The sequence below is a fragment of the Seriola aureovittata genome, chromosome 20, assembly GCF_021018895.1.
Source record: "Seriola aureovittata isolate HTS-2021-v1 ecotype China chromosome 20, ASM2101889v1, whole genome shotgun sequence".
NCBI classification, from domain to species: domain Eukaryota; kingdom Metazoa; phylum Chordata; class Actinopteri; order Carangiformes; family Carangidae; genus Seriola; species Seriola aureovittata.
Genome location: NC_079383.1, coordinates 8,476,470 through 8,503,395, shown reverse-complemented (window position 1 = coordinate 8,503,395; position 26,926 = coordinate 8,476,470). Strand labels below are relative to the sequence as shown.

Below are 26,926 nucleotides of genomic sequence, written 5' to 3'. Positions count from 1 at the left end.
ACTACTACTACTGCTTCTTTTTCTTCTTCTTCTTTGGTGAGGTGGTTGACATCCAACAACTAGATGTATTACCGCCACCTACTTGGCTGGAGCGTGTAAAGGCGAAAACTGCAAAAACGCTGCAAAGGGATGAGCAGTTTCCATTCCGCACAAGGTTCATTTTATGCTCATTTATAAATAAAAACACACATACTATCAAATATATATTTTTTAAATTTTATTTTTTTGTTTCAGCCTCTTTGAAAAAACGAATGATTGCTGCCCTACTGTCTTTTATATCTACATGTAACAATTTTTCTAAACTTATCCCTTGCACTCTCCCGTTTCTACATTTTTGCTGATTTTCTTTGGCCCTTTGATATTTTTCCACATCTTGTTAATACATGTTCACCTCTGTCTCTCTCTTTACATCCTTCACACTGCCCTGTGTTGTGATTTCCCATTAAGTGCATAGTTGCATTTAACCCTGCATGTCCTATTCTTAACCTTGAGAATGTAATTTCTTTTCCTCTGTTTTTACCGATTTTCTTTGTTTCTCATGACTCTGCTCATTATACAAGTGTCTTCCCGTTGTTTCAGTGTCCCTATATGTAGAGACTTTTTATTTTTTGTCATCAATTATTTATTGTATAACGAACAGGAAGTAACAACACAAAATATTACTGGAGAGATGAAATATATCCAAAATGTAGTAAGTCAAGTGTGCAAGTATATTGAGAGCCCCCCAGCTCAATCTACAAGCATGCAAAGAGAAAAAAAAATTACATAACAAAAAATAATAAGAATAATATAAAATAAATAAGTAATAATAATAATTACAAAATATGAACAAAAGAAAAAAATAGCAATAATAATAATAATAATAAGTTATCCCCAAATTCCCATTATCCCCATTCCCCACCCCAGATTATCGATAAAGTCAATTCAAGTTGTTTCATACCATTGAAATATAAAATCTGTACATGCACCCATATGTCCACATATATGTGCATGCATGCATCCATGGGCCCCTGCACCTTCTGCACCCACATATACACATTAAAAAGGCATATATATACATATACATATATGCACACATATACATACATATATGCATACATATGCATACACATGTATACCTACATATATACAGGCATTTAAACACCCAGACGTATACACATACACATGGGTATAACACATAACAAATACCAGAAATTCATGTAACTTTGAGGAATTGTCGTATTTGTTTTCCTGCAGTTCTGTAATATTTGGGGGTTTTGATGCTTTGAACCTTAGAAAAGGAAATCTCTAGTTGGTCAGTCTCTCTGAATGCTTATAGCCATTCTTTAATTGATAAGGAGTGCAGGGGTTTCACTCAGTTGACCACCATCCTTTTGGCTGCAGTGAGTCCAGTGAGCCCCTGTGCTTAGGTATCATTGAGGAGTAGTATGTCCTGTGATTTAGGAATCTGTAGCCTCAACAGAGTGGAGAGAATACAGAACACTCTTTCCCAAAAAGCTCTGACCTCTAGGCAGTCCCAAATCATATGAATAAATGTGCCAGTGGTGTCATCTGTACAAAAGGAACGAAAGGATGACAAGGATAAATTGGTCCATACAACTTTCCAGTTGTTAGAGGAATTGGGATAAAGTAATTTCTCCACAGTTTACCCAAAAGGAGAGGTCTGTAAGAGGCTTTCACCAGGATATTGTACAACCCAGAAACCCTTTGGATTTGTCTTGAGTATTATTTTTCTTTTTTGATATTACTATCATATTTGCTTCATTTTGCTAATTATCACTTCCACCTTGTTCCTGTTTAATGCCTGTTTAGCCACATTGTCTGATGCTTCATTGCCCACTTATGCCCATACATGTGCTGGAACCCAGACAAATTTAATTGGCATCCCTATTTCCACTATGTGGGAATATAGCAGAAGTGCTTCGTAAAGTATACTGGCTGCTTGATCTGTGGTTTTGTTTTGTGGTTGTTACTTACTAGTACTTAACTTGAATCTGAACAGGTAATTACTATTTCTTCTTGTCTAGTTTGCCTCCATTGTGGCAAGATTACTACTACTGTCATCTCTGCTGCAAATACAACAATATGATCTGAAACCCTTTTAGATTCAGATATTTCTAATTTTGGTAGCCTATTACAAATCATGCTCCAACCCCACCTGATTCCATATGTTTTGACCCGTCTATATATCCAGATGGTCTTTCCATAATATCAACCTGCGCTCTGAAGTTATATTTGATATTATTTCTTTCCATCACCAGAAGTGACATATAAGTGATAGGTTGTTCTATCATCCAAAAAAGAATTGCTGCAAAAAATACTGTTGGATTGTATTTATATGTTTTGAGATTCAACTCATCTGCAATTTTGTCTCCTTCCCACTAAAAGCAACTTTTCCTAAAATTTTATTTTGTGGGATGGGAACCTCCTCCTTTCAGGGATGTCCAATACACATCCGTTAGCTGGTGTCTTCTCAAATGAAGTGGCATCACTCCTGCTTCCATCTGGACTACAGCCAGGACTTCCTTCTTCCTCTTCTTCTTTTTCCGTTATAAGGTAGGTGGCATCTAGGGTTGAGGCGCATTACTGCCACCTATGTTGGAGTGTGGACCAGAGTTCAATATACCCCCTTAACCAGACAAACATACAAAAAAACATTTCACTGAACACTAAATTCTTTTGATCAGACCACTTTAATGCCGAATAATGCACCCCTGCTTGTATTTCAATACAGACACTTAAACATCAAATAATATTATTCATATTATATGTTGGGCTGTTTTAGCTTATCACTGTGAATTTCATACATATAACATTCATCTTGGCTAAAAAACCAGGGGATGCAAATCTCAGCAGCTCCAAAATAAGCCATGCCAAATAATGTACCCCCTGCTTGTATTTCATTACAGACATTTAAGTATCAAATAATGTTATCCACATTATATTTCGGACTGTGTTAGCTTATCATTGTGAATTTTGGGTTGATATAACATTCATCTTGGCTAAAAAACCAGGGATGAAAATCTTGGCAGCTCCAAAAACAGGAACGCCTAACAATGAATCAAGTGCATGAATGAATAGACATTCCTTTTTGGGCCATTTTAGCTTGACAGTGTGAATTTCAAACATCCAACACTCACTTGGTCTGAGAAGGGGGGGGGGGGGGGGGGGGGTGTAATGAAAAACACCTGCATCCACATTGACTTTAGAATCAAATGGCTCAATATAGGCTATGAGCTATTTGAACCACTTCGTCTTGACAATTTTAATTTTTAATTATGACCTAATACCTTAAGCACTGGTCAACAGCTGTAATCAGCAGTGCACCCACCACTTACACTCAGAAAGGACACATCAAGTAAATCTGAGTGAAGAATCTATCAGTGCTATCCGCCTACATTATTTAATCAAAAATAGTCTACTGAGTGTACTGAATTTCACATCCATTCAATGGTCCACATTTGAAAACCTCACTACAGAATAATTTCTATAACGGTTTAAAATGCTGTGCCTATACAAATTCACTGATCAAGAATAGAAAAGAGCCGGCCTTCAGAAATGTTCAGAAGAAGCGCTTCAAGAATGCTAGAGTCTAACAACTCTAAACTTTCATAAACTATAGACCCTGGATAATCATTTATAAAACCGATAAAGATGTTGTAATGTTTTCAAGCCGTACTTTGCCTTAGAAATCATTACAATGTCTGGTAGTTTCCAATTTAGCTGTGCGCAATTGGCATGCATTTCTGGTGAGCAGCAAGCAATGATGTGATCAGATTAGAAAGTCGGTGATCTTGGCGTTGTACAATATCTTCACAACACTTAAATGGAGTTTTTCAGACAATCATTTCATTACTTTTATTTTATGCAGCTCGGAAAAAAGACCGAGGTCAGTGACCTCAGAGGTGGGTACGGCCATGCGATCTAGACATCAAGATAAAGTAATTCTACATATTCAGTAGGCCTATATCATATATGAACATTTTGAATTTAAAGCCCCTTCAGTGTAAAAGAAGAGGGCTAATGTAAAATGGTTGTTTTTAAGGAACCTTTTAATGTTTAACTTTTTTTATTGGCTCCAAAAGTAAAAAATAGCAAATTGATCAACGTGGCCAATAAAATGGATTTATTGCTGCCCATGGAGATTGGCTCAAATCAAAACACACACCTACATTCTTGCCCACACCCACAACTACCTTTATAAACAGGCTCTGGGAGAGTGCGTGAAGTTTTTGCTGTTAATTGGCTTTCCTTAATTTGCCCGTTAGCTCATGTGGGTTTGTCTCGCTTGAGTTTAAGCAATTTTGGCAACAATATTTGACCGTATCTTGTATTTTGTTTTTAAATTTTTGTCGCTACGCTCAAAATCTGAGAAATGGCAGACTGGAAGGCGCAGATAAGTTACAACTACAACCCCTCTTACCATGCCTATGCTTATGGCCTTATGTACCAACCTGCGCCCGAGCAAAACCAGGGGAACTTGACCTGCTGGGGCGAAGCCGGAGTCACGGACTTGAACAACTACAACACCGGGGTAACACAGGCCTACTACGCCACCACCGCCAGGACCCGGGACGAGTCTCCACCTGGCAGTCCGGAGCAGCATGCCGTAAACGGCCATCACCACTACCAGGGTTCCGGGGTGGTTTACCTCGGTGACGCCCAGGCAGGCCGTCTATTCCGGGCCAGACCACACCGGGCTGCCTACGATGCACGGGCACATGGGGTCAGGCGAGCAGGGAGCGATTCAACCAGCGACTCGGAGCCGCACACCTCACCAGGTTTAAAATTCTGAAACACATTTTATAAAGGAGGTTATAATATAAGAGAAACTCGGCCAACGTCTGTGGCCCTGTAGCAACTTTCACAATTACCTGTAACTTGAGGCCTTGTGCCAGTGCTTGCATCTCCCCTTTGGATGCTTGAAGCGACGATTTCTTCCTCCAGAATTGGTTATTCAGTCCAATTCAATTTCTTCTTGGTTTTAATTGAATATTCCAAATATTCTGCCACAGTTTTATTTTTTTTATTTATTTATTTTATTACTTGGCAGAAGCCAAGTGTCTATATCCTGTGACAGAATTTGAAACTTGTGCCAATACAACAAAATTAATTAATCTAAGGAATGAGGTTCAATGAGATGTATTTTTTTTTTTTTTTTTCCTGTTGTATACAAACTTTAATGTACTATAATGGTCTCTTTTGTTAACTTCAGCTGAAAAACAAAACTCCATACTTAGACAAATGAATGTTATGATCCCTCTTGACCATGTAGACTTGTGCTTACTTAAGTCATTGTTTGTTCCCCCTCACTTAGAGCCATGGAGTTCTAGCAGTAGCAGAGGAGGAAGTCTGCCCCAGATAGACTCTGCTACATGGACAAAGAAAGATCTTGGCAACGAGGCAGGCAGCAGGAGCTCCACTGCCAGCAAGGATGTTTCCAGCTCTCTGGTGGAGGAGCCACAGACCTTTGCTGTCACAAGGAATAAAAGCACCAACAACATCACCTCTTTACACGTACCCTTAATTTCCACTAATAAGCTAAGTAATACTGTTGGAAATAACCCTAAAGGAAAGGTCCGGGCTGCCTTCTCAGAGAGTCAGATGAATGCTCTTGTCCAGCGCTTTAGCGTGCAGAGGTACCTCACCCCAGCTGAAATGAAGAACCTGGCAGAAATGACAGGACTGACCTACAAACAGGTGAGGAATTTGAGAAGTTTGTTGGATAACAAGCACAACAAAATTGAATTCATGTTCACTCTGTGATCAGCTGGGATCTCCCTCGAGTTTTTAGGTGAAGACTTGGTTTCAAAACCGAAGGATGAAGCTAAGGAGGCATCAGAAAGATACCAGCTGGGTGTCTGAGCGCTATACAATCAACAAGGACAGCCCACTTAATGGAACCATATACACCAACATTCCCTCGCATATCCCATCTGTGAGTAGCTCCCATTATTTGTAGTAGATAAAATTTGTTCATATACAATTATTATTTTGGGATTCATATTTTGTTCATGTAATTCTGAACAAGAACTATGCATTTCATTGGATTGTGAATAATGCATTTTCCTGTATTCTTTCATTGTCCTGCCCAGGTTTCTTTTTAACTGATAACTGAGAACCAGGCTTGGGCATAGAGCAAGATGTCTTTTAATGAAGGCCTAATGATAGCCTGGTTATGGCCTCAAAGTGAAGACAAAAAACAGTCAAACAATATATTGTCGTCATATAGATCACTATATAAATTTGATACTATTGCTAAATTGTTTTATCTTGCAGTATCAGGGAGAGGCCCAACCCCAGCTCAAGGAGCATTACAACCAGCACATGGTGGAGGCAGCCTTAAAGAAGACTGCTCCTCAGAACGTGGCCTTTTATTTGGCTGCTATGGGCAGTGCCGCTGGACCTCCCGGGTACCACTCCTGGTCGTCCACTTCATCCCAGACTGCAGTGTCCACAAGGCCCCAGGCAACTGGCTGGTCCATGCCCCCAGGTGTCGGCCAGTATGAATACAGTCCCAATGTATTTAACTCATCTGCAAGTAACACTGGGCATGATATGAGCTTTGAAACCAAAGATGAGGAGCCTGTCGACAGCTGAAAGTCTTTAAACACAGCCATAGTACATCATTCCAGCCAACAGTTGTTTGAGCTCATAAGCATTTCTGTAAATGTTACTTGACAGCCATCTTTACTGTTTGTGAATGTAGTTTGTAATTAACTGAGGTCATTTTTTTTGATTGGCTTGGTGTACATATGCCTTGTTCATACACATACTGTTCAAAATTATTTTACTGTTTGATCTTGAAGTTTTATTTTTATATGCAACTATTTAATGTATGTTGGTGTGTTCTTTGCGCTTGGTGATACTACATGGGTCCATGTTGGATGCATTCTTCGTATTACATTGGTTTGTGTCTTTTTTTTTTTTTTTCTTTTTTTTTTTTTAAAAGGCAAAGTACTGATACAGGTCTGATATGCTACACATTATTTTTTTTATTTTTTATATATAAATACAAGTTCACTTAAACTTGAAAAATTGTCTTCATTTCACTTTGAATGTTTTGCTGTAAGCATAACATGGTGACCTTGATAACATACATTCACATTACTCCTCTCTAATTTGTGATTGAATAGAGTATGATACACATGGTGTGACAGTTTTGCTATTAGCAGCTAATTTTAAATGCCATACTCCAATACTAGCTATCAAGACTAGGAGGCAGTAGATATGCATCAAACATGTCCAACAGCTCAAAAAAGCGTTGGACATGAAAAGTGTAGCATCTTTAGCTAAAACAATTTAGGTTACTGTTACCTTTATAAAATAAAGGGGAAAAATACAAAGTCTTGGTTTAAAAAAAAAAAAAAAAAAATCAGCCCAGAGTTGTTTGCTGGCATCATTGTATTAAAAAGCACTTTATTGAAAAGACAATATTTACAGTAGAACCAAAATCAGTCAATGGGGACCAATAACATAACAATGACAATATTGCTCCCATCACCCACAGTTTGCAACAGCTCTTGAATCTACAAGGTATCAACACGCCTTATGCACTGCAGGGCCATGTTGAGCTTAGCAGGACTAGTGCAAAACATAATATCTGCTATTTTTACTTGAATAGCCTGACAAAACTTTCTGTAAAGAATGTGTAGATCCTGCTTAGCCTTGATAGACCGTGAAGTAAGAACCAGAGCAGATGATGCCACACTGCATCATACAATATTAATTCCACTCACTCGTATCTCATTGTGCATTTTACACATCCCCTACTGATGGAAATAGCCCCCTCCCCTACTTGTCTTTCATCCATCTATCTATCCATCCATCCATTTCTTATTCCAACAATGAAAGCTCCAGTAGTTCAGTAGCTCCTGTCAAATCAAGGTAAAGGCCCCTGTTTCTATTTCTCCTCCCATTAACACCTTAACAGTGCAGGTGTGTGTGTGTGTATGACTGAAAGAGCAAGAGAGGAGAATGAAGATTGTCCATGTGTGCTATGAGGAAATGTTTGTTTAGAGCTGTGTGTGTGCACATTTCATGTCTAGTCCATCTTGAGGCTACGGTAGATGTAGCGAATAAATGCCAGTGAGGCCCAGAATGACACACTGCCCAGCATCAGCGAGAAGACGAGCGCTGTGAGCAGAGAGTAGCCAAAGAACTCTGTGCTCTGAACCAGGCCACTCATAGAAGACCGGTTCCGGTAGTAGAAAATGGAGTAGACAAAGATGAAGAGGCCTGTGGAACCTGTGCTCAATACACTCCGCCACCACCACCGGTAGTCCTCACCTGACAGCAGGAAGTAGGTGAGGGCCACAGAGATGCAGGCGCCCACTGAGAGGAGGATTGCGAAGACACACAGCAGGATGCCATAGAGGGTGTAGTGCTCTCTGCCCCAAACTGTGGCAAAAATGTAGTACAGCTCCACTGAAATGGCACTGAGAAAAAATTGATGGAAAGGAAGAATTAGTGTAATGAATAGGAATTCAAGAGGCGTTACTTTCAACATTTTCTATTGGGGTAGATAAATCCTTAAAGCTCAATGGTCCCTCAATGATATTTTACAATAAATGATCCTACACTAATTCTTGATAAATAAAATCTGATTGTGGGGCATCCTGTTCCACTAAAAGTAGTTTTTATTGATTATTAATTGTAATTTTGTAAAATATGATGCCATTTTACCTCCGGTGTTTATTCTGTACTAAACTTTTTTACTTCTCTGCCCTAAGAATATACAGAATGTAGAGGAAACATTTAATGCTATTCAGTTTTCCCTTAAATAAAGCTTAACCTTTTCACACCCAAGGACAACTCACCTGAACGGCAGGAAGCCGCCAATGGCCATGTGCACAGCTGTGTGTTTGTACCAGGGCTGTGTAGGGATCTGTCTGGAGATGTTGCGAGTGCGACAGGGTGCCTGGAAGCTGCCGGCTCTGTTCTTTCCCACAATACCTCCAATTACAGTGAGGGGGAAGCCCACCAGCACCCAAGCACCCAGCAGGAGGAGAACTGTGGTGGCCGGCAGAGCCTGAGTGGAACCACTCCACCAATGGATTGAGTTCACTACACTCCACGTCAGGAACAGAGGAGCTGTGGGAATGAATGACCAAGTGACAGAGAGGGATTGTTTTTAATTAGGCTAGATAATTCTAATAAAAATGGCCAATTACATCAGTGTTTTTAATTATGAAAATACAATGAAATAAGGCAGCTTAATTACTTAATAAGACCACATAATATTATGTGCCAGAAACAAATTTTAAAACACCTTCCTGAACCTGAACAAAGTACTCCTACAAAATGCAAATGTTATGAATATCTTATTGGTAAATAAATAAATCACTAACTGAGTAGAGCAGCATTGTCAGCTTTGCACAGGATATAATACACAAGAGTTACTCTACCTATCCAGCCTAATTCTGAAAATTGGTAAGCCATTAGGCTTGGGTAAAATCATTCCAGTTTCTTTTCTAAAAGTTTCAGCTCAAAGTAAAAGTTGATGTTTACAACAATAGTATACAAATAAAAAGTAGCAAAGAGAAATGGCAGCCAGCAACATTGTTGGTGATATTTATTCTTGAGAAAAAGGCTTCATTTTTTTAGTTGACAGATTGACTAAAGGGATAAACAAAATAATAGTGTAGAGAAAACATCAAGCTGTCAGCAGAAATTAGTTTATTTGAATCCATTACTGATGAAATAGAGTTTCAGTACTCTGAAGTTACTTATAGGTGCATTAATATGGTTAAGAGACCATGTTCAAATTAACCATGGGAGAAAAAGTTGTAGGAAAAAGTATGTGATGATTGTGAGTATAGATATGAGTAAACTGTATAGAGTCAACATGCTTTTCCAAAGACACTAATGAAGTTGAGAAATAATTTGATTGCTCTTCAGCAGAGAGGTGGAGAGATAACAACATACAGAATGCCACTAAAAAGTGTACGTACCACCTTGTTTGAAGACACTCAGGAAGAGCACATGAAGGTTATCAATGAATATAATCAAATTGCAAAAAAAAAGAAAGAAAAAGAAACAGATATTTGATTGTGAAAATCAATAGTAAATTGTGAAAAAAAAGGAGCAGTACCGCGCCTGTCTGCCTTGCAGCTTAGCATGTCAGCCTGAGTCTGCACTGAATACACTTCATGACAGAGAGGACTCACACAACAACAGATGATTGAAAATGAAAGGGAAAACAAGCAAATAATTCTGTGGGGTAATGATGTTAGAGAATTCACAACCCAACTCCACAGACAGAAGTTACAAATTTAGAAATACTTTGGATTTTGGTCAGTAGACAGCAGAATTGTGGACCCTCAAGATAAAGTTGTATGCAAGCTATTTAAGCTACAGTTAACCAACCATTTCAGCACTAGCACCGTGAGGAAACGTCTTGAAAATATTCACCTAGACAAGTGATTATGTTGTGATGTTGTATTGGTTTGCTCTCTTTTGGATATGAGCAAAAATAGATATTCGAATGGTTCAAACCGATGTGTGTATGTTTTTTAGAAAGAATAATCAAATGTCATTTTTGGTCAATTTTGACAGCACTAGTGCACATACATACTGACACAATGACCTGAACATGTACAAGTGCTCTATGAACTTCATCACAAACCCTTCTTATCAGACTCACCAGAGAAAAGAGATGAAGTGAGAATGATGTTCCACACCCAGTGCTGGCCGTTGATCTGTGTGTAGAAGCTGCAAGAGACGTACCCTGACACACAGCTGGTCAGAGCGTACAAGACGATAGCTGCTGAGTTGATGGCACCATGACGATGCACATTGAACATTCCCAACAATGCCATGACGATGATCCCTATAGCAATGAAGAAACATTAGGGTGATCACACTCTTGCATCTGAGGTCTGTGCATATGAAGTGTGTGCATATATCATTATCAGGTTTCTGGTTCTTTTAGCACTCTGGTGCTCAATACAAAGACTGTTGCTATGGGTCAGTGGTGTTCAGAAAGCTGTGTTGCTGTATTAGTGTATTTGAGAACAAATGCTCACCTGTGGCGAGGGTAAGGAACTGAGCCCCCACTCCCAAAACAGCACACAGCAGGCTTTTGTAAGGGGGAAACCTGAAGACATCAGTGTGTATGATCTTCCAGCCATTGTCTCCCTGGTCCAGATCATCACATCCACTCTCCTCCTCCACATTGTACCTGCGGGTGAGGGAAAAGTGTTTTCACCCAGGATGTAATCTTGGGTTCCAAACAAACAGAAAGGCCACAGGAAAACTCTCCCTTTCATGTATACACTTCTAACAACAGTTTAAAGGATCATACCAGTCAGCCATATTTAGCTTTTGTAAAATATTGCCAAATCCTCAAAATTTTCAAAATTAAATGTTCACTACACAACCAAATTTAAAACTCATCAATTAACAATGCCAATTAAGATCTCAGAGAACTTCCACCTTAAGGTTTTGGAGAGGTTTGTGTGTCCCGGAGACCATGGGAGGTGTGTTGCCGGGGGCAATTGGCCCTGGTAGGATCTCCAGAGGCAAATTGGTCCTAGGGGAAGGCCAGACTAATAGCAATTCATAAAACCATCAATGAAGAGACCTTATAAGAGTTGTGACACCTCGCTAAGAAAAGGGAAACCAGCCCCCGGTGAAACAACGCGATCTGTACCAGGCCTTCTTGGGGTGTCTGGGTGGTGTCCTGGAAACGGGCAACGACGGAGAAACCTGGAGGGACGTGATTGGGAGGAACTGCCTCCCTGATCTGAACATGAGTGGTGCTTTGTTATTGGACTTCTGTGCTTGTCATAGTTGGCCATAACAAACTCATAATTCGAATGATACGCTGGTTTTATGTATGTTGGTCTTTCGTCTGATGATGGACAAAATAATAAACATGAAGGAAGATCTCCTGGCTTTAAAGTGTACCAGATATGGAATTAAACAGCCAATACTGACCGATCTGAAGAAGCCGTACTGGGGATGCTGAGCTGGGGCGAAGCTAAAGGCTAGGAGATGGAGATATACTGTAAGCCTTTTCTACCATCGAAATGTCAACTCTGTCAACTGTTGTCACATGTGACAACATTCACGGGTACAGACCCAGCACCCTGGTCCATTCATTGCAATATTGGGGGATTTTAACTATGTCACCTCTCACCAGACTGGCTTCGCTCAGTTCGTTGACTGTCCCACAAGGGAAAATAAGACACTTGATCTGGTGTATGCAAATGTCAAGGAGGCTTACATTGCTTCAGCTCTACAACCACTTGGCAGATCAGATCATAATCTTTTTTTTCTTCAGCCTTCCTACGAACCCTGTATACTAAGGCAGGCTGCAACCACCAGCTCATTCAGGAATTGGAACCCGGAGGCCAGTGAGTCTCTAAAAGACTGTTTTGAGTACACAGATTGGAATGTACTGTTGGAGTCACAGGAAAATGATACCAGCAAGGACACTGACCTTGACAGAATGGTTGACTACACCACAGACTCCATTAACTTCTGGATGGACACTGTAATACCAGCAAAGACTGCAATGCTTTTCGAATGCTGAATCACCAGTAACATCAAAACTTTCCTTCAATCAGAAAAAGGAGGTCTTCGGGGACATACAGTAGATGGGGAGAAACTCAGGTCAAAGGAAAGGAGGTGCCGACCGGAGTATGACCAGCCAGTCTACATGTGTTTTGTGGACTTGTAGAAGGCTTATGACCATGTCCCTCAGGGGGCCCTGTGGGGGGTACTGGAGGAGTATGGGGTACCGGGCCCATTGCTACGAGCCAGTCGTCCCTGTTTAACCAAAGTGAGAGCTGTGCCCACATTCTTGACACAGGTCAGCTGAGTGAATCAGAAAGCGACATAATACAGTGCACTCCGTAGGTGCACTTGTGCGTAGGAACAAGTTCTTGACGTGCCCACGTAAAAAAAAACAAAAAACTATGTCTTGTTTTAAATACATGAGACCAATCAGCATCAACAGAACTTACCGTTTTAAGCTGCTTTGCTTACTTACCTGGCAAAGTCATTCTTAAGGACCCGCATGAGGATGATGATGACGAAGCCGAGTAGCAGCACCACCAGCACCAGTGAGTTAATGATGGACAACCAGTGGATCTCCAGTGTTTTGGGGAAGAACGAGTAGTCTCGGAGACGCTCAGCTCTCCGGGCATGAGGTAGAGGGGAGTCAAACCACCGTACACTGTAAGTGTGGGTGACGGTCAGGCTTCCTCCACCCAAACCAACTCCACCCACTCCTGCACCCACCCACTCCTCCAGGGGAACAGGTTTGACATCTTTTACTGAGACATTAGCAAAGATCACTGAGTTGCCGTTGTATTCGATGTTGAAGTCTAGATGAGTCCACAAACCCACCTGGTGGAAGTGAAAGAAAGGGAGACAGAGAGAGACAGAACAAAAAGAGAAAAAGAAAGAGAGGTGTGAGACAACTGGAGATTGATATTCAATTTGATTCAGCTGAGACAAGAACTTTGCATAAAGATGAAACTTTAACAAAACTTACAGTCTCATTCTGTGTATTTGTTTAGCAATTTTCAGCCTACTTCACATATCCCACAAACTTTCAGAAGCACAACAGGTTTACCTTGTGGCTGTGAGGCAGGAAGCCGCTCTCTTCTATGTATCCCACAAACCCCCAAATTGGAATGTCATCCAGGACAAATTCAAAGTAGTACAGCTCCTCAATGGCCTCACGGAGCTGGTCCACCTACCACACATAAAACAATCCATGGATCACATTTTGTGTGTTTTAAGTTTTACAGCTTCCAGTACAACCATTTTTTAATGATTTATTTTTATTAGAATTGTTGAGGAAATAATATACAAGTCAGCTTGATATATTAATGAAGCTGTGGTGGAAGCTTAATGGTGTTGTGGCCCTAATTCAATGAAACATCTGTGATGATCCTGCTCTGCTACATTGCCCTTTTCTCCAGGATCCAAACCAGGTTTTAACATACAAAGGTTCTCACCTGTGACAGCACACACCGAGCATACAGTATTAAATCCCGATACCAATACATATCTTCCAACTCAAATAATATAGCCTTATAAGAGGTACGTAACAAAAAGAACACCTCAAGAACTTCAAATATCTAAATAAAAGTTTCAGTTCCATTATCTTACATTTGTGAAGAGGGAAAATTTGCATTTTAATTGAATTATACTCACAATTTTTTTTAAACTAAATTACAATAGATTAGCACATTAAAGAGAACAATGTACTTGAAGAATTGGTTAATAATGATAGAAAAAATTATAAAGTTTAACTTTACAAGATTTTAGAAAGTTGTTGTACTAAATGGTCCTTGTCTTGCAACACCCATCAACCAGGGACTAATTGATACAGCAAATTCAATTTAAAATCAAGTTAGTTAATAAATTATAAACAATTTCAATCACCAATGAGATGAGTGCATTGTCATTTAAACTAAGATGTCTGCTAATATACAATGTTAAGTTCAAAACTATACCCTACTTGTATAAATACAAACCTGTTTCTCTGAAAGAGTGAGCTGACAAAGAGTTTTTTTCTCCACATTTTCTCTGAATCGGATGAGATATAACGACTCTGCCATCCTGTCACCATCCAACACTTCTCCCAGACTCAGGGACTTATGGTGTACCTAGAGAAGACGTGATACAATATATGTTACAAGGTGTAAAAAGGGAGCACAAAGCATTAGGTGGTCATAATTCTCTGATCAAGTGAATTCAAACAGCACATAATGCCATGAAGAAGTTATAGCATGCAAACCAAAACTTTGCAGCTGGCTACAATCACACTTCATCACTGTTGAAGTACCATATTCCTTTTATGGTGGGAAATATGTACTACTATTGTAAATTTGGGCGATACACTGTAAAACAGAATTTAGACCGACCTTCTCTGGCCTGCAAACAGGCAGGGTGTAGTAGTGATATGTCTCCTGGGGGTTATGATAAGGACCCACTTTGTTGACATAGAGAGTCACATTGTCCCCCTGCTTGTAGCCCACTATCCAGCCTGAGAACAAGCACAGGATCAAGATGCAGTGCAGTCCCATTGTCTTCTGGCAGCCACCAGACAGTTGTCCTACTCCACACTGCATAACCCCTGCTGCAAAGATGGATAATTCATCAGGAACAGGTGTGATTTAAACTAGACTTTATGTTCTGACACATAGGCCCTGCTCCTGGCATCAAATACATCTTGAGAGATGCGATCACAAGTGGACAGCTGTATGCACATCAGTTGACACTTCAAGAGTCTTGAGAAACCTCTTGTGAATGGATCTCAGTTCCCCGCACAATATGCAAATAAACATGTACATCATTTTCTGTTTGCAAAGACCAAATGTGTTGTTGTTTTGACCAGTCCAACTATGAACAGATGGGTCTGTTGTCAATGTGAGAGAGAGTGAGCGGGGGCAAGGAGGGGGTGAGCAAATCAATGCACTGCACACAGTTTTATAATTAAATAAGGTTTTAGCCACTTAAAGAGTAAAAAATAAAATAGAAAATCAATATGTTGTAGTCAGTGTAGCTTCTTTAAAATCTGTGGTGGGACTAATTACACTGTGGCAGAGGACGTCAGTTGAGTAGGGAGTCCCCCCATGTGGCCCAGGACACTTTTGCCAACACAACTAAAAGAATTTGGCCACATTCGGCCCAGAATTTGGTCTGAGTGATCAGATCTTGGGTGGCTTCACACCTGTTCTTAGAGCTGTCCACTTGTGATCAGATGACCTGAGACACATAATGCCAGGTCTGAACAGAGCCTTACAGTATGCCTCTTATTTCAAGTAAAGAAATGAGCTTGTGTCCCTGCCAATTAGGGCTGGTATGTGAAAAATTCTAAGTCATATAGAATTTTATACAACGTCACTCCTTCAATGTTCCAAAGAACACAGCAGAAAATTGAGGAAAACTCATTCAGAATTGTGAGGACTACCAACACTTTTGTAACATGGCTAGTCCTCAACCTTGGTGTAGAAACTACCACTGTCTCAAAATGCAGAACAGATCTCTGTTTTTCAAGGTAAGATTTAAAAAGAGGAATTTAAAAGCTTGATCCATACACAGGACAGATGTAGCATTATTGAGCAAACACCACAGCAATGCAAGATTTGTACTTTGCTGTTGCAATGCAATTAACATCTAGTTGATCATATTCTCTGCCACATATTTTACAAATCAGCTTGATGATGCTGTAACCTTCAGAACAAATTAATTTTCTGGTCATACTAAAATAAGGCTTTGAGAGGTGAGCTAGTTTCAGATTAGAGCAACTGGCAGTGGCTTGGGGCGGGCTCTCTGTTGAGTTAGACCTTCTGATTTTTTTTGTGCCAGGACAGCCACTAAGAACCCTCATTTGATAAGATGTTCCCAGGAGCACAGTAGTCTGAATAATTGTTACTTATTGTTTGGACCCACCAGGACACTTCCTTTTTGGAGGATTGGCCACAGGGCAACAATGGCATTGCTCAGGGAGGTGACCAAGAACCTAAGAGTCACTATAACAGAGCTTCAGAAGTTCTCTGCAGTGGCTGGAGAACCTGCTTTAAGGATAACTCTCTCAGAAGCACCATCAACCATAACTCCAAACACTATTTCTGGTGAACACTAAGCACTGCTTATCACCTGGCTAATACCATCCCTATGTTGAAGCATAGTAATGGCAGCATTATGCTATGCATAATACATATTATGCTATGGGGAGCTTCTCAGCAGCAGGGATAGGGAGATGGGTCAGAATTGACGGAAGGATGAATGCAGCCAAATACAGAGAAGTACTTGAAGAAAATGTACTCCTGAGTGCACACAACCTGAGACTGGTGTGAAAGTTCAGACTTCAGCATGACAATGCTGGAGTGACTTCAGGACAAGTCTCTCCTTAAGTGGCCCAGCCAAAGCCCCGACCTAAACCCCATATTTTGTGGAGAGACCTGAAAATGACAGTTCAGAGATGCGTCACATCCAATCTGACAGAGCTTGAAAGGATGACAGAAAGAATTGGGTAAACAGCACAAATCCAGGTGTGCAAAGTTGAGATTTGCCCAAGAGCACTCAAGGCTGTAATTGCTGCCAATATTACTTTTACAGGTCATTTGTAAACGTCAAGACTTTAATACTGAACACTTTTGTAAATGGAGTTTTGGATTTTTTAAATAAATTTGCCAATTTAAAAAAAAAATGTTTTCATTTTATTATTATGGGTTATTGAGTGTAGACTGGTGGGAAAAATGTCAGTTTTATCCATTTAAAATGAGATGTATACACACAGTAAAATGTGCAAAAAGTGAAGGAGTCTGAATATTTTCCAAAGTCAATGTATATCAACTGAACCATTAGGAACAGGACAGACTGATGACTATAGCCAAGGCAGTTGTGCTTAAGAGACCTTTGCGCATGTGTCTAGTGATTTAAGTAATGGAAAAATTAGTTTATTCCCCAATTTACAGCTGCAATAGGAAGGTCAAATGTTTAAAAAGTGCCACAAAACGCAGGGCCCATCCTATTTGTCTGCTGCTCCTGTGGAAGGAAACGTGACCACAATGTGGACCCCTACTGATCCATGTAAAACTAATAACTGATACACAATCCTTTTTTATTTTGAGCCCGCAAATGAGTGAGGACATGAAGTTAGCGAAATGTGCTCTACCAGTATCACTGTTGTGTCACTTCAGTCCCGATGCTGCAGATCCAACAAAATCTGTCTGTCTGCCGGATTCCTCTGACTCAAGGCCCCGACAGTCTCCTCTCTGCTCCGTTGTGAGCCGACACTGGAGCTCAATGCAGAGATTTACAGCTAAACATCTTGGAAAGCCTTAATGCAATGTCCCAGTATATTATGCATTCATTAAGGTTATATCCTGTTACACTGAGTACTTCTACTGACACATTAGACAGTGTCGAAGAAGGCATCCGACTCCACGTCACCCTAAAAAATAAAAATAACGACGGCTTGGTTAAGTTTTCCGGAGTGGCCGAAGAAACAAAAACACACCTCTGACGTTACAGGTTATTCGCAGCCAGTGCTACTGCCCTCTCACAAACTATTTGAAACTGGTTTATTTTCATGCTTTAACGCCACCAAAAGACAGCATTTAAACGGATTGCATCCCTACCCGAACGATTCTATTATTTTGCCCTATTGACCGGATTTCCTTCAGCCTCAATGAACCAATCGAATGCCCCTGCAGGACTTCCTTGTTAGAACTCAGACCAGTTTAATCACACCTGCATTATCGATGCGCACTTCATTGGGGTCTTCGAGAATGTTGTGCTAGAGTCAAAGTATTTGATCTTTTTTTTTTTTTTTAAATCATGATGGACTGCATTCTATATAACCCACCTGTTTGAAGGAGTTAAACGTTCATATTCCTGGGCGTCCTTTTTTAGGAGATTTACATTGAGAGTAGGCTGCAGAGAAGACAGTTGCAAAGTCTGAGAAATCTGAGAAAAAAGAAAAGCCTGAAGGTACGGAGCATTGTGAAATAACAAAACTGTAAATAACTTTCTCCACCATACTGGACTCTACATAAGGATTTAATGGTCAATGGAATTCTACAAATGGCCAGTGGAAAGCAGCAACACGCTTTTGTTGCATCTAGTCTGCCGTAAATCCAAACAGAAGAAGAAGACGAAGGAGAAGAAGAAGAACAACAAGAACGCTGTACTCGATAGATTGACTGGCAATGCCTGCTATTTTATTTCCCGCGAAACAGACAGGTCGTCACGCCCGAGACACCGGAGAAAGACAACAAACTACAGTGAAACAGCTAACTGGTGAGTTTGTTATGTACAGTTAAGCTCTTTAACCTAATTCAACATTTGAAATTCAAGTGTCAGTAGTTGTAAAACGCTAATAGCAAATATGTGAATACATGTATTTTTGCTCAAGTTTCAGCCCTTCATTCTACCGCAGTTCTGCAACCTTTTCTGACTGCAGTGAACTTAACGACAGAATGTGATCTTGTTTCACTTTAAATTCACACACTTTACACATAGTTTACTCTAACCTACCACTATGAGCTAGTTTTAATCGTCGTGCACCTAACACTGTTTGCAGAAAGTATCTAAACAAAATGTGAAAGGTTGTGAATTGCTAGGTCGTTTATTGTTCCCTGTAGTTCCGTAGGCACATGGAAGACGGTAGGGTGTGTGTATAATATAAATATAATAAGGATTATTTCATTTCAGACGTCCTACCACAATGGGAATACACGGACTTGCCAAGCTGATTGCTGACCAGTCCCCAGGTGCCATTAAAGAACAAGACATCAAGAACTACTTTGGTACATGTTTTCCTTTATATTGATGACGTTAGATGAACGTTTAATCATCTCCCTTGGGTAAATTGTATGAATGCTGTATCAGGTAATACTATGTTTTAATGAATGCAAATAAATATGGCTAATAGGGCTGGGTTGAAAAAATCGATTCTGCTATTAAAATCGATTTTCTTCAGAATAATCCGATATCGATTCACGAAACCCCAGATCGATGTTTTAATATACGTATATTACACTCTTATGTGGACATGTGAGGCTGTCACAACGAGATCTGTTAAGGTGAGTATAGGTCATTCTCGAACACCAACCATGCATTGAGAAACACGCAAGAAAACAGTCCACCTTAAAAGATGCCAGTAGCTGCCGGTAACCTCTAAGCTGCTCAGTGAATTAAATAGTTGAGTAGTAAAGAGGAAAAAACAGAGGACATCCTTTCATTCATCATTCACTCTTCTGACAGTTTCTTTATCTTTGATGCATTTACACAGAAACATGACAAAGCCAGTCTGTTTACACTTGGACAGTTTGTGCAGCAGGAAATTAAAGCTAGCTTAGCTACGTTTTCATAGCCTAGCCTGTTAGCTTAGCTACGTTTTCATAGCCTAGCCTGTTAGCTTCACCCCTACAGCTTCTCCTTTGAATGGATGTTTCCAATGCGACTTCATTTGCTCGAAACAAGTCAGTAAATGAATGTAAACTTGGTAGGAACAGTGGTTACATAAACGTTGAAACGAGCCGCAACTCAATCGTGCACGTGCACCATAGGTGCGCTCTGGTGCTTAAACAAGCAGCACTGCACATCAGAGAGACAAACATGACAGATGAGGTCCCAATGATGTCAGCGGCTAGTCTCAAGGCAGATGTGTGGCTGCATTTCAGATGAAAACAGTGAAGAGCTGGACAAAATTAAGCTATGTGCAAGATGTGAAGAATAAACCATGTGTACCTGTTCATACACAGTGTAGCTGGTGCACTGGGGTATGTTACATCTATTATTATGTGAGATGTGTCGAAACTGTTGGTCAGGTTAAATAGAAAGAGCATTATTGTCACTGCTTTGGGGTCCATTTATAATGTCAGCATTAATGTTTTTAATAATGCACCAAGTTAGAGGAACAATTTACAGCAGTAATTATCTGATAATCTCATTGATATCCAAGAAAAATTTATGTTGTAAGTGAAATATCTCTTAACTGAATCGATATCGAATCGGGAATCGAATCAAATCTGGACCTTGACAATTGGAATCAAATTGATTTAGGAAATCAGTGGCAATACCCAACCCTAAAAATAAACACTGTATTTGATTACTGTTAGCAACACTTGATTACTATAAGCAAATTATTTAACAGCATTTGTACAGAAATATTTCTTGAAGCTTTTTGATCCATATAAGCAGTTGATCACTGTAGCCGTGATCAATAGATGTGGTTTCCACTGTAACTTGCTAACTGCTTTTCTTAACAGGCAGAAAAATTGCTATAGATGCCTCCATGTGCATCTACCAGTTCCTGATTGCTGTGCGACAGGATGGCAATGTTCTGCAGAATGAAGATGGAGAGACAACAAGGTATGACCCCTACAAATAAGAGACTTAAAAACTCAGGCTGAGAAGTCATAATAGACACTCAATAGAAATGCAAAACTTCTTGGATTGAACCTGGACCAAGTAGTTCAAATCTAAATGATGCTAAAATTTATTTGCCACCTGATTGCTCTCTTCCGCAGTCACCTGATGGGAATGTTTTACCGGACAATCCGCATGCTGGAACACGGCATCAAACCTGTCTATGTGTTTGATGGCAAGCCACCACAGCTCAAGTCTGCAGAGGTTGGTATGGGTTCTGACTTCCTCTGGTGCTTTTCTTCCTGCAAGCATACAGTGTGAAAGTGGCAGTCATTGCATCACATATAATCTTGATCACCTGTAAGTCGAACAGTGTGTCAGAAATGTGCCATTAATCAACATTTTCTGAAATGATGGTTAAGCTTCTGAAAATTGCACTCTTTACCAGATTTGACAATAGTGTTAGTTTCTGTAATATTTTAATTTGTCTGATAAATCAGTAAATGCAAAGACATGTTGATGTGTTTAAATAATCTGGATAGATAGATAGTTAGATAGATTGATACTTTATTTATCCCCTAGGTGAAATTCATGTGTCCATTAGCTCATTGTTGTTGATGATGATGATGATGATAATAATAATAAAAACAGTTAATAATAAATAAACAATAATAATTAGATTAGTCCACTTCCTTTGGTGAGGTGTTGTATAGCCTGAAGGCAGTGGGACCAAAGGATCTCCAGAATCTCTCTGTTCTGCAGTGCAGTGAGATGAGACGTTTGCTGCTGCAGCTGCTTCTCTGTCCTGCCAGAATGTTGTGGAGAGGATGGTTGGTATTGTCTAAGATGGCCTCCATCTTAAATTGCACGTGTCTCTCCACAAAAGTCTTCAGTGAGTCCAGACTCCTGCCAAGCACAGACCCCACCTTTTTTACCAGCTTGTCCAGTCTCTTTGTGTTCATGTCTGACATGCTGCTGAGCAGACTTCAGCATAAAAGAGTACACTGGCCACCACTGACACATAAAACATGTACAGCATTTTTCACTGCAGACGTCAAAGGACCTGAGCTTCCTGAGGAAAAAGAGCCGGCTCTGCCCCTTTAGGGTAGATGGCATCCATATTCAGGGACCAGTCCAGTTTACTGTTCAGGTGCACACCTAGGTATTTATAAATGTGCACCACCTCAATGTCCTTCCCTTGAATGTTGACTGGCTGAAGGATGGGCCTAGACCTCCGAAAGTCAATGATAGCCATGTCATTGGAGTATTTTTGAAGGTGGCAGGACTCAGAGTTGTAACTTATAGTCCGCTGTATACAGGGTGAACAGGAACAGAGCCATAACAGTCCCCTGTGAAAACTTGAGAAGTCAAAGAACATAATCCTTATGTAACTACCTGGCTCATCCCAGTAAGAATGGGCATGGTGGAGCATGTAAAGAATGGCATCATCCACTCTAATATGTTCTTTGTAGGCAAACTGTAGGGGGTCAAGCGCATGTTAAACCTGTTGCCTCAGAAAGTGGAGAAGCAGCTGCTCCAGGGTCTTCATGACATGTGATGTGAGGGCCACTGGTCTGTAGTCATTTATCTCAGCGGGTCGTCCTACTTTAGGTACCGGAACAAGACATGATGTTTTCCACAGGGCCGGGACCCTCCCTGTTTGTAGGCTTAAGTTAAAGATCCTCTGGAGAGGCTCAGCCAGCTGGGCTGCAACGTCCTTTAACAGCCTCAGACACACACCATCCAGGCCTGCTGATTTTCCAGGACGTTGCCTCTTGAGCTCTGCCCTGAGCTCCGCCCTCACCTCCTCTGTTGTAAAGGACAGGAGATTTGACCCCAGTGTGGAGGGAGTTGCAGCTGCAATGTCAGGTTGTGAAGGAGATGCTGTAAGAGAAACTGCAGCTGAAGCAGTGGGAGAGAAAAAAGGTGAGGCTGTGTCAAACCTGTTGAAGAACAGGTTGAACTCATTGGCCTTATCCACATCACGTGATGTTGCCTGGCTGTTGTTCTCTTTATAGCCAGTAATGGTCCTCATCCCCTTCCACACCTCTGGTGTTGTTGTGCTGCTGTTTACACTCTCCTTTTGTAATCCTTCGCATGATTTAATCTCCTCTTCAGCTCATGTTGCACACACCTGAGCTTCTCCCTGTCTCCTTCCCTGAAGGCCTCCTTTTGCTGGTTGAGGAGGGTCCTGATGTTAATAGTGATCCAGGGTTTGTTGTTTGGAAAGCAGTGTACAGTCCTTGCTGGTATTATAGTGTCCATACAGAAGTTAATGTAGTCCGTGGTACATTCAACCATTCTGTCAAGGACCCTGACTCCTTACTCCTTCCAATCTGTTCACTCAAAACAGTCTTTTATACACTCACTGGCCTCCGGGGTCCAGTTCCTGAATGAGCGGATGATTGCAGCCTGCCTTAGTACACAGGGCTTGTAGGAAGGCTGAAGAAAAAACAGATTATGATCTGATCTGCCAAGTGATGGTAGAGCTGAAGCAGTGTAGACATTTGCATACAACAGATCAAGTGTCTTATTTTCCCTTGTGGGACAGTCAACATACTGAGTGAAGTCAGTCAGGTGAGAGTGACATGGTTAATGAATTGCAATGAATGCATCAGGGTGCTGGGTCTGTACTCATGCAACAGTTCATGAATGACGTCACACACGACTGCAGGCTCTGCTCGTGGTTGAATGTAAACAACAATGGCTACGATGTGTGAGAACTCCCTCTGTACATAGTATGGTTTAAGACCAACTGCCAACAGTTCAATATCCCAATAGCAGATCTTCTCCTTCACTGTGATATGACCGGGGTTGCACCATGTATTATTCACAAGCAGAAGCAGTCCTCCACCTTTATTCTACCCACTTCCTCTGGCGTCTGTGTCCGCTCGTACTGCAGTGAAGCCGGGTAAATCCACACAACGGTCGGGAGTGTTGTCGTTTAACCAGGTTTCAGTGGAACACATGAAAATACACTCACGATATGCTCACTGGCTCTTCACAAGTACCTCCAGTTCATCACACTTGTTAGCCAGGTAGTTGACATTTCCCATGAGGATCAATGGTAGAAAAGGCTTATATCTCCATCTCCTAGCCTTTAGCTTAGCCCCAGCTCTGCGTCCATGGTACGGCTTCTTAAGCTCAGCCGGTATGGGATGTTTAATTCCATATCTGGTAAACATTAAAGCCGGAGTTCATCCTTTGTTACATTATGTTCTCCATCGTCAGAGGAAACAATGGCATAGAATAAAAAACATCAATCGACAAAAAATATACCAATATATTCAAAAAACTACGTCCATGCGGACTTGCTGCCACTTGTTGCCAGTGCATCATTTGAAAACAATGTGTAATTCTTTTTTAGCAATACATATGGGAAAATATGTTATATGAAAAATCTACAGACTCTCACATTGGCTTTCCCCAGACCATTTAGAATAATCAATTTTATGTTTTATTTTTGTAACGTCATCTTTCTCTTGTCTCTCTCTTAACTGGTGTCTGCTCTTGTTTTCACCCCCAGCTGGAGAAGAGAGGGGAGAGGAGGGCAGAAGCTGAGAAGATGCTTGCTCAAGCTCAGGAACTGGGTACAATTAATGCTTTTCGCACTTGGATTATAGTCATAAATGGTGCCAGTTTGGATTTATTGTGGCATGTTTTTATGCAAGCTCTTTTTTGTCATTGAAGTCAAAAACTGTGTTTTTGCAGTTTGGGTAAAACAGTGCGATCAGTGTTACTTTTTTGAGTGCAGAAATTTATCAATTTGGTTATATATTAAAATATCAAATTTTTTCTGTCAACCCTAGGGGAACAAGAGAATATTGACAAATTCACCAAGCGTCTGGTAAAAGTCACCAAGCAGCATAATGATGAGTGCAAGAACCTGCTGACCTTGATGGGAGTGCCTTACATTGAGGTTAGATCAAGATTTGACTGCATCTCTTGCTGGCTTTTAAGAATTTTCCCACATTGTATTGACAGTGATTTTTTTGAACAGTGTGAATCCTTGAATCCTTCCCCTGATAATTTTACATTTTTATAATTTCTTTCCCACTTACTTTTTTATTGTAAGGACAGACTTCAGGCCCCTAAAGACACAAAATGTTAAACCGACATTTTATTGGACCATTAAGTATTGAATGTTCATGAATTACAATTTGAAAAAGTCATAAGAATTATATGTTTGATGTGTCTTTGACACCAGAACAGGAATATCCATATCCTCAATATATCTGGAGAAAAACTCAAGTTAATTTGTTGAGTTACTGCACTGTGTGTTCAAGAAGTATTTAGACCACAGGTTCACTTTTTTTTTTTTTTTTACATTTTGTTATGTTGCAATTGTATGCCAAAATCATGTGCATTCATTGTTTCCCTCATCAATCTACACTCAGTACCCTATAATGACAAAATCAAAACAGAAAATGTTATTTTTTTCTTTTGCAAAGTTATTAAAAAGTGAAATATCACATTGACGTAAGTATTCAGAGCCTTTGGTATGACAATTGAAGTTTAGCTCAGGTTCCTCCTAATTCTCATGATAATCTTTGAGATGTTTCTACACCTTGATTGGAGTTCACCTTTGGTAAAGTGATTGGACATGATGTGGAAAGGCACACACCTGTCTGTATGGGGAAATGAAACAATTTAAGCATAAGGCTGCAACATAATAAATGTGAAAAATGCCTCTTTTTTTTTTAAAATGACCCTAGTTACCAGCCATACTGTAGAACAAAGTTTTTTTTCCCCATGCCAGAGAATTAATTGCAACAGGACAGTTCTGGGTAAATTATTGTTAAATGTAATTAGATGTGTTTTGTATGGCAGGCTCCGTGTGAGGCAGAGGCCAGCTGTGCCGCTCTGGTTAAAGCAGGGAAGGTCTTTGCCACGGCAACAGAGGATATGGATGGGCTGACCTTTGGTACAAATGTCCTGCTCAGACACCTCACTGCAAGTGAAGCAAAGTAATATTACACTTACATCATTGATTTTCCACTGTCATATTAATAAAACTTTAGAGGAATTCTCTCCCATACCGTTCTCTTCTCTTTTTAATGAACTAGTAGTAAAACTTTGATGATGGCAGACTAGTTTGTTTCACCATGTACCAGTGGGAACCTAACATTTATTATGGCAGTCCTATCTAACTATTCAATTATTTGAGGTTAGATAGTTGTGTATATTTGCATGTGGAGACAATATGCAATAATAGTAATTTATTAGCAATGTTTTAATTTATGCACTTGACAGTACATAAAGGAATTTATTTGTTTCAGGAAACTTCCTATCCAAGAGTTCCACTTCAGTCTTATCCTGCAAGACATTGGCCTGAACCATGAACAGGTAACGTTTTTTTTTCTGACTTTGAGAGGGGTAAAGCACATCATTATTCTGTATAATCTAGAGAGTTATTTTTCATCTGATGTAGATATTAAGAACCACTTCTCATAGTCCTGATTTAGCACCCTGCAAACTGTCACCCTACTGTGCAGTGCAGTGTTTCAGTGTATTCCTCAGAATTAGATTCTATTAGCGATGTTAGCTGACCAGGGAGGGGGAGTGACAGGCAGTGATTGTGATTGGCCAACGAGCCCAGTCCTGGAAACACATTTACACACGCCTCAATCAGAGAGCGATGACAGTGCAAAAACATGGGTGTCATGTATGGTGCATGGTGTCAAATATATATACAAAAACTTCCAGAAATATTATCGTCTACTACACCTTTATAAAATGATTGAACACTGTCCCTTTCGATTGTAGTAGTCTGCTGATGCCTTGATGTTAATGTGAGTACCATCAATAGCACCAGCGACTCGTGGGAATTTCCACTCATCACAAAAAACCAAGCACTATACTCCTAAAATCAGCTGCAAAGCATGCTTTCATTATTATATTCATTGCTCTAACAACTTGATCCGTCATCACACAGCAAGTTGATAAACCAACACCAAACAGATGGGAAAAAGATCTGTACTCAAGGTTAGTCGCTAGTCTCTGCAGACAAAGTGCAACTCAAATCTCTACAGGCAGAGGTCTTTGGTACTATGTGCTCTGATCGATCAGGTACGGACAACCA

The 26,926-nt window shown here is 40.3% G+C and overlaps 3 protein-coding genes across 5 annotated transcripts in view; 2 read left to right on the top strand and 1 right to left on the bottom strand.

The window, feature by feature from the left end:
• Positions 1-4,021: 4,021 nt before the first annotated feature.
• nanog (nanog homeobox) lies at positions 4,022-7,288 on the top strand. Its single transcript, XM_056364043.1, has 4 exons — positions 4,022-4,781; positions 5,318-5,700; positions 5,795-5,938; positions 6,280-7,288. The coding sequence occupies exons 1-4, from the start codon at positions 4,376-4,378 to the stop codon at positions 6,598-6,600; spliced, it is 1,254 nt and encodes a 417-aa protein (XP_056220018.1). The 5' UTR covers positions 4,022-4,375; the 3' UTR covers positions 6,601-7,288.
• A 114-nt stretch (positions 7,289-7,402) lies between these two features.
• Positions 7,403-18,168, bottom strand: tm9sf1 (transmembrane 9 superfamily member 1). 2 transcript variants are annotated; one of them, XM_056364041.1, is made up of 9 exons: positions 17,645-18,168; positions 14,886-15,100; positions 14,496-14,627; positions 13,586-13,708; positions 12,998-13,356; positions 11,028-11,182; positions 10,646-10,831; positions 8,820-9,093; positions 7,403-8,438 (listed from the first exon to the last, which is right to left on the bottom strand). In XM_056364041.1, the coding sequence occupies exons 2-9, from the start codon at positions 15,090-15,092 to the stop codon at positions 8,045-8,047; spliced, it is 1,830 nt and encodes a 609-aa protein (XP_056220016.1). In that variant the 5' UTR covers positions 15,093-15,100; positions 17,645-18,168; the 3' UTR covers positions 7,403-8,044. The 2 variants fall into 2 exon arrangements, with proteins under 2 accessions (XP_056220016.1, XP_056220017.1); XM_056364042.1 differs by having other exon boundaries at positions 14,886-15,097.
• Positions 18,169-18,613: 445 nt separating this feature from the next.
• fen1 (flap structure-specific endonuclease 1) overlaps positions 18,614-26,926 on the top strand; it is a 12,280-nt gene continuing 3,967 nt past the window's right edge. Inside the window, exons 1-8 of one of the 2 annotated variants that reach the window (XM_056364045.1) lie at positions 18,614-18,771; positions 19,186-19,280; positions 20,745-20,847; positions 21,006-21,108; positions 24,371-24,434; positions 24,654-24,763; positions 25,675-25,811; positions 26,124-26,190. In XM_056364045.1, coding sequence (XP_056220020.1) covers positions 19,199-19,280; positions 20,745-20,847; positions 21,006-21,108; positions 24,371-24,434; positions 24,654-24,763; positions 25,675-25,811; positions 26,124-26,190 — 666 coding nt within the window. In that variant the 5' untranslated portion in view covers positions 18,614-18,771; positions 19,186-19,198. Of the gene's footprint in view, positions 18,772-19,185; positions 19,281-19,688; positions 20,256-20,744; positions 20,848-21,005; positions 21,109-24,370; positions 24,435-24,653; positions 24,764-25,674; positions 25,812-26,123; positions 26,191-26,926 lie in introns of those variants that run through there. The other variant, XM_056364046.1, reaches the window with a different exon arrangement.

Excerpts from the sequence above, each read along its gene's own strand:
- nanog (XM_056364043.1), top strand. The coding sequence starts at position 4,376 with ATGGCAGACTGGAAGGCGCAGATAAGTTACAACTACAACCCCTCTTAC. Across the intron at positions 4,782-5,317 it reads GGAGCCGCACACCTCACCAG|AGCCATGGAGTTCTAGCAGT; the intron begins GTTTAAAATTCT and ends CCCCTCACTTAG. Across the intron at positions 5,701-5,794 it reads CAGGACTGACCTACAAACAG|GTGAAGACTTGGTTTCAAAA; the intron begins GTGAGGAATTTG and ends TCGAGTTTTTAG.
- tm9sf1 (XM_056364041.1), bottom strand. The coding sequence starts at position 15,092 with ATGCAGTGTGGAGTAGGACAACTGTCTGGTGGCTGCCAGAAGACAATG. Across the intron at positions 13,357-13,585 it reads TCCTGCCTCACAGCCACAAG|GTGGGTTTGTGGACTCATCT; the intron begins GTAAACCTGTTG and ends CACTTCCACCAG. Across the intron at positions 11,183-12,997 it reads CTTAAGAATGACTTTGCCAG|GTACAATGTGGAGGAGGAGA; the intron begins GTAAGTAAGCAA and ends CCTCACCCGCAG.